The sequence below is a fragment of the Podarcis erhardii genome, assembly GCF_964252035.2.
Source record: "Podarcis erhardii genome assembly, chromosome: 2".
NCBI lineage: Eukaryota > Metazoa > Chordata > Lepidosauria > Squamata > Lacertidae > Podarcis > Podarcis erhardii.
Window position 1 is genome coordinate 45,952,446 of NC_138498.1, and position 10,793 is coordinate 45,963,238.

Here is a 10,793-nt window from a genome sequence, read left to right on the forward strand (position 1 = left end):
GGACTAGGTAAAGGGACACCATCTTAAGTTGTCAGTGGCATTTGCTGTGTAGCACGGAATGAATCTTTTGCTTTTGCAATGGAAACGCTTGGTGCTATCACTGTATCACACTATCAGATCACTGGCAGGGAACCACAGTGGAGATGAGTTTCATAAGCTTTGCAATATTCTCCCAGGGCCAATTCAGGTAAACAGATCACTTGGTAATAATCCCATCATGTGCCAGCTTTCTCTATCAATGACCATGGCCTGCGTATGACAAAGAGGTCTTCCCTGTAGAAATGTGGGCCGTTACTAAGGAAAGCAAGAGACCTGTCTAAGAACAGACCCATTTTTTTTGCTACTGAGACAGCTGCATTAGGTCTTTTGTTTTCCTTTTTCAGTCTCAATTTAAAAATCTGCATACATTTAAATAATTGAAAAGTGTGCTTACATTTAATGCAATTAACATGTTACGTTAATTCTTTTTCCCTGTGGGAAAGTTTGCATCTCTGTTTGGTAATGAGTTTGCCACCATGAGTCTGCACCACAGCCAGCGAAGGCCTAGGAAGATTATTCTGGTTCTGAGATATGTTTGTTAGTGAAGTGGGAGGTTTTGCAGAGGAAAAGCCTATGTGCCTCAATTCCACCCTCAGCCTGTCTCCTTCACTGTTCCCCACTTTACACAGTGCTGATTGCTGCATGGTGGGAGAGGGCTTTTCTTATGAAAAGTTCAATATATATATATATATTGTTAACTTTGCTGCATTAAGTTTGCATTCTGTAGTTGATTTCCTTTGTAATGCTTTATTTTTAAATTGGTAAGATAATATTTTTGTTTCTTGTTAATTATATTGCTTGGAATATTAACTTTATATTTGACTTTCTCCAGTAATGTTTTATTCTGGATTGTTTTATTTCATGTTTTAATGTAGTTTGTAAACCCCTTTGAACTTTTTCCTTAAAAATATAAAGCAGTATAGAAATGATGATGATGATGATGATGATATATTAATGGAAATAACTATACACTCATATCCAGATTGCATTGACCATTGAAGCATACTACTATCCTTTCTACATCAGTAAAACATAGAACAAAGCAAATCTTGATGTAATCCTTAAACTGCTGACAGCTGTTTTTTAATAGTGTTTTGTAAAGCCCATGTGCACATCATCAATACAGAGAAAGGGAGAGGGGGATGTCCCAAGAGAGGACCAAAGGAACTGAAATCTGTGGCAAACTGTGCAGTTTGCAAATTTTGAAAAGGCAACAGTGGGACAAAGGAGAACCCGGGCTGCATTGGCTTCACTTCAGAAATAAGATCATATAATCCAGAATTTTGAGAGAAATTTAGACTGGCAAAATTTCCAAAACATTTCTAGTTTATGAAGAACCCTTGGCAATGCAAAGCAAAACCAGGTGAAAGCACTTAGCCCAGAACCAGTGTTGGGGCTCCCATTGCTTTGAACCGAAAGCTTCACTCTCCTGCTTGCATCCGTGACTGTATCCCCTCAGTAGTGAGCGTTGAGGCTCCATTTGGTTTCTTCCACTCTTAAATGTGTTTGTCCTCAAGCCTCCCTTGCAGACACTCACGCACAATTATGTATCCTTGCTGGGTGACACACAACATGAAATGACTCTTAAAGATATTAGCCCCAAACTGCTGTTGTAAATGCTGCAGGCCATAGCGAAATGTGGAAAACAAAGCAAAGACTCAAGCCATATAATGATTTGCATTTGGTAGAGGTGGAAATTGAGAGAGCAAAGTATTATTCAAGTCCAGAAAGGAGAGGTTGCTAGCAAATTATAGGAGAGGGGGACAGCATATGGAGACCATTTTGGTTCAGTTTTTAGGGGAATGCAATATTTGATGTTTGAATTTGTCCTTGGAAAATTACAGTTTATTAGAGGAAAGTGCAGTTCGCTACAGAAATAAAACAGTTGTTGGCTTTCTTCCAATCTTCCTTTTTTTAAACATACACACAACAAAATATGTTGTCTCTGGATTCTTCTATAAGGATGTTTTCTCATTTCATGTCAGAGCATTCCACCAAATATAACCTGCCAACAAAGAATGGAGATCAGAGGGATAAGATGCAGATACATAGATTTCAAGGGTGACAACAATGACTTCCAGTGTTTCTGTGCTTGTTTGTTTCATGTTGATTTTAGAGCAGGCAGTGGCAGCTAGGGGGTGGGAGAATGATTAAAAAACGGAAGAGGGGAAAACAAGAATTTAATATTCTTAAATATTAAGTATGGTGAATAAAACCACAGAGCCGAGTTTCTTGTAAACTGTGTCGTAACCATATTTCTCCTTGCAGCACTCCGACTCCAACTGCAACTTGAAGAAGCGAGTCAACTCCATGACATCTCAAACAGATCAATCCCTCGAAACAAGCATGTTGTCCAATAGTGCATCTCAAAGTCAACAGACATCTGTTACTACGCCGCCACCACCACCACCACCACCACTAATTGGAGGCACGAGTAAAATAGATCAGTACTCCAGGATCCTCTTTCCAGTGGCATTTGCAGGATTCAACCTGGTATACTGGGTGGTTTACCTTTCAAAGGACACTATGGAAGTGAGTAGCAGTATTCTCCAGTAATATGAAACCCGAATCTGTATTGAGCTGAATTTAACACTAAAGGAGAAGTTTTTGAACGAATAGATATACCATGGGCCCACCACATACAAGTACTGTAAGAGTTTGGTTCCAGGGGCCCACGCACAAAGGCCAAATTGCACAAAGTCAGGAACCCCTGGAACTGCCTCCACAAAGTGGACGGCTGCTTACTGTGATCTGAGAAGGTCATGGGAGGCCCCTGAGAGCTTCTCAGAGCCCTCCCTCAACCTTCCCAGACCCCAGTAAGTGAGGAGGTACCTTCGTTACCAGCCTCTAGGACACTTCCAGAGCCCTCACACCTCCTTCCCAAAGCCTGGTAAGCAAGAGAAACCTGCTGGGTGGATGGAATTAAATAAATGGGAAGTGGAGAACTTTATCTTGCGGGCTTACTGTAGTTGGTATCTTAAAGTCATGGTCAAGGCCATGACCAAAAGGGATTTACTTTTCATTTTGATGGAGGAAAAAATCAATTCATGAAAAGGGAGGGTGCAAGCATGGATTTTCTTTTTCTATTAAAGTGACGAGGCAAGCTGGCTCCTGCAGGAGTTCTTTCTGCACAGCGGTGTATACACAGTGAGAGAGAGAGAGAGAGAGAGAGAGAGAGAGAAAGGCAGGCAGACAGACAGACAGACAGACAGACAGAGAGCGCTAGAGAATATAGCTTGACTCCTAAGATAAGAAAGTTTCACATTCCTTCTCTCCTGCAACACCCCCTGCCAGCCTCTCTATAGGGTCTGGGGCCTCTCCTGAACAAAGGGGCATGGGTGGGTTGGGGTTGTAGGCCAGGGATGGGATACAGAACTTTCCTTCTGTAAACTTCCTCAAGTTAACTTTTCTTTAGGATCCAAGCCAATATGTTTATTTTGTATTTGTTTGTTAAATTTGTATCTTGCCTTTCCACCAAACAGTACTTAAAAGTGGCTAATGATGGCAATACAAATGCAGTGGTTGTTCAGAAGTTAAAGCCAGATGAACACCTGGTGGTTTGCTTTGGGTGTCACCAGCTAATCTGACCAGGAGATGGGGTGAATCGGGGTAATCAATGTAGAGCCCTTCAGATGTTGTTGGGTCTACAAACTTCCATCCAGGCAAGATGGCCAGTGGTCAATATTGATGGGAGCTGTAGCACAGCAACATCTACAGTGCATCATATTGGCTGCCCCTAGGATGGATAGAACAGTCTGCTGCCTTGAACCCTCATATGTTTACCATCACCTATGAACTTGCTGATGTCACTTGACTCTTCATATGTGATAATAAAAGCATTAGGAAGCATCCAGTTATATTTGAAAACAGCCTACAAGCTCCACAAACCTGTTCACAAGGAATAAATAATAATAATACCTGGCAATGTAATATTATAATATATTTGGTTGATATGGGGTGGGCATTTTAAAATTGAAAATCTACTTACAGTGAAATTATCTATGAAGCTATATCATGTTTCTCCACAAACAGGAATAGCGACTCCTGGGGAAATAAGTTGCTTCCTAACTATATGGTAGTAGCCTAGATCTTCAGGCACAGTAAATGAATTCCATTTGAGGAGTAATTGGTTGGTTGTGTGGTTTAAAAATCCCACATAGTGTTTCTCCAAGTGTAATTTATCTGGGGCAAAGTGACAAATTCAAAACACAATCTCCAAGGTAAAATTATAAGCGCAGGTATTTAGACTACAGCACTTTGTGAAAGTCAGGATTTGCTGCCATGGGGAAATATGGGTTTACCACTGAAATGCTGACAGATGTTTAATTGCAGAAGCATGCCTGGTGATGTTTATAATTTGCAAAATCAAAGTATTAATATCATTGTTTTAAGAGGACAGACGTCCCCTTCTACGCAAGATCAATTTGCAATTAATTTAGATGGAATGTTGCAGTACACAGCTTCTCTATCATACGCACATGACTTTGGACGAATGCCATATATTTCATAGTTTATCTAATGCAAACACACACTTCTGGTAATCACAGTGGGATTTACCACTCTGCAAACTAGCACAGACAGTCACAAGCCAAGTACAGAGATTGATGGAGTAAGGATTTTCCTTTGCATTCCATTAAAGAAGCTGCCTGTGTGAATGTAGAATTAGGGACAAAAGAACATTAATTTTTGGAAATACCACAAATAGATTCTCTCACTCCAAGAAGATTTGCTACAAAAAAAGTGGACCTAAAATAAAGAAGTTTATAAATATTTTTTAAAATAGACAAATGAATATTTTAGTCTTCCAGGTCTTTAGCTGAGCTTTTAGGATGCCAGGGAATTTCACTATCAGAATGTTTATCAACAGCACAGTTTCTGAGAGAAAAGCATAAGATTAATTTTTTGCTGAAGATAAACTTCACACTGTAACTATATGCTTTGTTGGGCGGGAGAGAGAGGAGCCCAGGGAGGCAGAGCTGTGATCTGGGGGCTGAGTGGAAAGAGGAATTCAAGAGCAGACAGAAGGGTCAGAAAAGGAAAAAGGAAAGATAGGATGGGTAAAAGAGTAAACAGGCTAGATAAAGGATGGTTTGAGAGAACAGGAAGCTATGAGTACAAGGAAAAGTGGGGAGAGAGAGAAAGCCTTACACCGAGGAGGAAGAATATATTATTTAATGTGATTAAAAGAAAAGGAAATTAAGCTTGGGGGGGGGAAGGTCATGGACCCTGTTGACCAGGAAATCCAATGACACAGGAATAGTAGGAAGCTGGATTTTACACTCTTATATGAAACAACCAGCCACAGAGCATTGTTAAGTATAAAGTATAAGTATAAAGGTAAAGGTAAAGGTACCCCTGCCCGTACGGGCCAGTCTTGCCAGACTCTAGGGTTGTGCGCTCATCTCACTCTAAAGGCCGGGAGCCAGCGCTGTCCGCAGACACTTCCGGGTCACGTAGCCAGCGTGACAAGCTGCATCTGGCGAGCCAGCACAGCACACGGAAACGCCCTTTACCTTCCTGCTATAAAGTGGTACCTATTTATCTACTTGCACTTAGGGGTGCTTTCGAACTGCTAGGTGGGCAGGAGCTGGGACCGAAAGACGGGAGCTCACCCCGCCGCGGGGATTCGAACCGCCGACCATGCGATCGGCAAGTCCTAGGCACTGAGGTTTTACCCACAGCGCCACCCGTGTCCCAAGTATAAGTATACCTACAGTATATTGTCTAATTTGCAATGATAATGAAGTATCCGCTGGGAGGAACGCAGAGAGAAGAAACGTAATGGTGCATCTGCAGTAGCGCAACTGGACACCTTCATCTGCCCCAGCTGCAACAAAACATGTCTCTCTACAGCCACAGCAGGCTCTGCAACCTCCCAACAGCTTGACTTCACCCCCAAAGGCGCGCTCCTCCATTGTCTTCCGAGGAAGATGGATGCCAGCACAATGACAATGGAACATATACATTGGTACCTCTGGTTACGAACTTAATTTGTTCTGGAGGTCCGTTCTTAACCTGAAACTGTTCTTAACCTGAGGTACCACTTTAGCTAATGGGGCCTCCCACCACCGCCCCGCTGCTGCCGCATGATTTCTGTTCTCATCCTGAGGTAAAGTTCTTAACCCGAGGTACTACATCCGGGTTAGCGGAGTCTGTAACCCGAAGTGTTTGTAACCTGAGGTGTTTGTAACCCGAGGTACCACTGTACTTGTTTGCTCTTTGTTTCAAAAAGATGAAAAATAAAATAAAATAAAATGTTGTGTGTTATAAACAAGGTGGAGAACTGGATCTGACTGATGGGCTGGATTCTTGTCTCCCCCACCCCTAATGGGCCATGTTTGACAGGTTGGGGGGGGGGTTGCTCACCTGACATCACAGTGACGTCAGGTGACCCATTTTCCCCATGTGCTTTGAAAACAAGGCATGTGGACAATGGCACAGTTCTTAAAACTTTTAAGCATGAACTTCAGAATTATTCACATGTAAGCCTTTATCGAGCTACATTTCAGTCACTAGGCAGGTGGGAGGGGAATGTGTAGAAAAGAAATAGCTAGAGAGTCATTGCCATGCACACTTCGTATTGGGCCTTATTGAGTCACGTCAGCTACGATTCTTCCATACAATAAGTTGCTGATTTAGGTCTTCTGAGACAAATGAAAATCAATAGCACCTGTGTTGCTGATTGACTGCCCTGTAGGGAGTATTTTACTGAATTTTCCTTTGACTCTTTTCTTTCAGTTTTTTGAACCTACTGCAATGCATCTTCGAAATGACTATCAAACCAACTGATGGCTGCAAACTCAGGTGTGACAAAGGACCAAAAGACTCACCGGGCTAAGTGACTGGTTCTAAAGACAATTGTGGGGCTCTGGTCACTGAATGTAAAATGCTTCAGTGTTTGAAGACATCACTATGAACTCTTGGCACACAGACGGCACAATCCATGTAAAGTATGTACCCCATGGAGGGTGATCACTGGAACAAGTCCTATTGATTCCCTTTTTGTTTTAGCTTGTTTGCTAAATAGCTCAGGGCTGAAGCTTGGGCTTAATTATTTACTTATGCTCAAATTGTTGCTCCCTACAAGGTGCTGTTCTAGGCCATGTATCAAATTGCATAGCATGGTGGTGGAATAATACTGGCACAAACATCAGGGTGAGAGGCTGCCACTTAACCAAAAAATTCAGACAAGCACACTTGTAATTAAGCTGACCTATAACCTGATTCAGGGACGCGGGTGGCGCTGTGGGTTAAACCACAGAGCCTAGGGCTTGTCGATCAAAAGGGTGGCAGTTCGAATCCCCGCAACGAGGTGAGCTCCCATTGCTTGATCCCTGCTCCTGCCAACCTAGCAGTTTGAAAGCATGTCCAAGTGCAAGTAGATAAATAGGTACTACTCTGGTGGGAATGTAAACGGCATTTCCGTGCGCTGCTCTGGTTCGCTAGAAGCGGCTTAGTCATGCTGGCCACATGACCCAAGCTGTACGCCGGCTCCCTCGGCCAATAAAGCGAGATGAGGGTTGCAACCACAGAGTTGGTCACGACTGGACCTAATGGTCAGAGGTCCTTTATAACCTGATTCTATGAGCACTTACTCATGAGTAAGTCCTGCAGAATTTAGTGAGGCTTACTCCCTGGTAAATGTACATAGGATTGCAGCCTTTGTCCCACCAAGTTAAATGGGAAAACATGAGCTAATGCTGTATTTAAATATTCCAGGGACAGTAGCATTTTGTAACAAAGCAAACCAGGCTCAGAATAACACCTTAACATCCTTTATGTACCCTGCTTAAGTCAAGGTCTTTTAGATTTTTTTAAGGTGATGTATAACTTTTGATAAATGAATAAATGAAATTCATAAAAGAGCAGGATCTGCAAGCTTCCTTTCATGCACAACTTGGGGCCAGATGCAACTAAGCTGATGCGCTGGTGGAAGCCAATGCACAAAGACTTTCCTTCTTGCAACCCCTCCACTCTCCAAGTTTTAGAATGCAGGTGGGATAAAAAAATATTAACCACCGGGAACATTTTCCTGGGAGAATCTGGGCAGGATAAGGATGAAATACTCTTTCTGCTCTCTTCCATAAAAAGGTGTCATCAAACCTCACATTAATGTTTTGAAGCAGGGGGCTGGGTTTTTCTGGTGCTTATGCTGGTCTTTCAGTTCCTTCTAGTAGCAGAGCAAGATAGGCTGCAAAGTGAGGTTCTGGGTAGGAGAGATCAAGGGGAGGAATCCCTATATGAACGATTTGAAAAGACTTTTTTAAAGCGTTGACCTTAACAAAGAGGCAACACTGCCAATGGGGCTTTGCTTCAGGCAGCCAAATGTGCTGGGCTGAAAGGGGTGGGTTACTTCTCCCTTTTCAGATTTTACTCCTCTTCAACTCCAGTTTAAGCAGGAAGCTTTCTAGAACACAATCCGGAACTAAAGCATGCACATTGTTTTGGGGTTCTTCCAGCTCACTTGAACCTTTCCCCCCTTACACAACACCCACATCTTTGAAGTGCACATGTGCTCCTGCACATTAGTAAAACACTACATAAAAAAGGGATCTTGATATGCCGTCACATAAAGGTTGGTTGTTGTTTTTTACATAATGTGCATTTGACAAAACAACACAGAAAAAGATTCTTGATGCAATCATGAATATGTCTGCCTCAAGATGGATAAAGCACAGCATTTGCAGATTAGTAACACACAAGGAGATCCCTTGTAATGTTTAGTCCTGCCATCTGTAATGTCTAGAGCCATCTAGTCTGGAGAAATAAACACATTGAAGTTCCCATGCTTCACCTCAAGTGAGCTGTAGATTAAGTGCTAATGGAAAAGTTATAATTCTACTGAGATTAATGAAATTGTTGATAAACACCAGGTGAGAATTTGGCTTAGAACTAGCAAAAGATTAATATATATATTTTAAAGATGAATGCTGCACATTTCATTCTGCTATGCATTTTCATCCTACTGTATGCATCTCCCCCCGATTAATTTTTTTTAAGAAGAAAGATCTACAATTATGATTATGTAAATTGCTTGAAAGAAGCTGAACCATTCATTGTTGGCATTCTCTGTTCAGTTGCATCTGTATTTCTCGTGTGTCTTTATATAACATACAAAGTATTGCCAACAAGTTTAGTGGCTCCCTTTTATTTTATCTGGAGGTATTCCAGTCTGTTGTAACACTTTTATAACACACATTTTTGGGACATGCTTCTGAGATTTTATGATCCTGAATGTAATGGGAGAAAACTTTGCTAACCAAATTGTTTCAGCTTGTTTTCCTTCCAGTAAATGCTAGTTTGGGAGTCCGTAGTGTGACAAATGGCACAATGTACTCTATGTACTCTATATTCTGTTCAAAGCACTGTGTGGCTAAAGGCTCTTTAGTACAGTACAGGAAATGACGGAAGAGAAACTGCAAGTGATTCTCACCTCTTCCTTTTACAGTTCTGCTGCTACATGCAAAGGGAGGGAGGGCTCTCATATCCCAACCCCCAAGGGAATGCACATGCTGCACTATTGTAGATTACAGTAGAAAATTTTAAAAGGAATCATCTCTTATTTTATTTTACTATTGTTGGTAAAAAGTCACTTTGGAAAATGAATCTAATTTAACAACTGTAATGTATATATATTATATGTACATCTGTAAATATTCAATCACAGTTTTAAAATAGTGTGATATAGCTTGTTACAATAAAATATAACTAAGGATATATTACATTTGGGGGGAGGTGAATGAGAATGAATGTATTTACTTCTGTATTTTGTCATAATAATTAAAAATAGAAGAAAATAAAGCTCTGACAGCAGTACAAAAGACTAAATAAAAACCGTGAGCATTTTTAATGTACCCAATTATAGATAACACATGAATTCCCTACTTTTATGTACAAAACCTGCATGACAACCCTATAGTTTTACCAATGGAAAGCATAACTGAAACATTATACATGGAACACTTTATGGTACCAGTCATAATAATAATTTATTATATATTATAATAATATATGTGTAGGCTTCATTTGTGAAATGGGAGAATCTCCAAAATAGAGGGTCTCTGATGCATCTTAAATAGCCTACACAACTTGTACACAAAAAGGTTTGGTTTGCAACAGAACTTCCAATGTCTGAGAAGTTACGGGCAGGATAGTGGATGCAATCTCCTTACAAGCACTCAGTTCCCCAGGCATTTCAGCCATCTGTGAAGGGCTACATATTTAATTCTGTTTGTTAGGTCAAGGATGTGGATGCTGTGGCCTTCCAGACATTGCTGAATTACAGGTCCCATCATTCCTGACCACTGACCATGCTGACTGGGGCTGATGGGAGTCCAACAGCTTCCAGAAAACCACATGTTCCCCACTCATAGAATCATAGAATCATAGAGTTGGAAGAGACCACAAGGGTCATCGAGTCCAACCCCCTGCCAAGCAGGAAACACCATCAGAGCACTCCTGACATATGGTTGTCAAGCCTCTGCTTAAAGACCTCCAAAGATTAGAAGATGCATAGTCCATATGAAAAGTACTCAAATAGCATGGTTGCATTTTTCCTGAGTCCTGCTGCAAAACTCATACACGAATCAAGTTTTCTCCAGTGAACTTACGCAGAAGATGTTACTGGCAGTTTGTATCTGATGCAATCGATCCAGAATCTGTCTTGGGTATCATCATCATATGATGTTAAACAGAGGCTGAAAGAGAAATCCAATCTCTGCATAATTCTGAAATGAGAGAGAAATGGGAGTGTG

At 41.3% G+C, this 10,793-nt stretch overlaps 1 protein-coding gene across 1 annotated transcript in view; it reads left to right on the forward strand.

The window, feature by feature from the left end:
• Window positions 1–6,868, forward strand: part of GABRA6 (gamma-aminobutyric acid type A receptor subunit alpha6) — a 31,377-nt gene extending 24,509 nt beyond the window's left edge. The window contains exons 9-10 of the mRNA XM_081846512.1: window positions 2,308–2,571; window positions 6,778–6,868. Coding sequence (XP_081702638.1) covers window positions 2,308–2,571; window positions 6,778–6,828 — 315 coding nt within the window. The 3' untranslated portion in view covers window positions 6,829–6,868. The remainder of the gene's footprint in view (window positions 1–2,307; window positions 2,572–6,777) is intronic.
• Window positions 6,869–10,793: the final 3,925 nt, after the last annotated feature.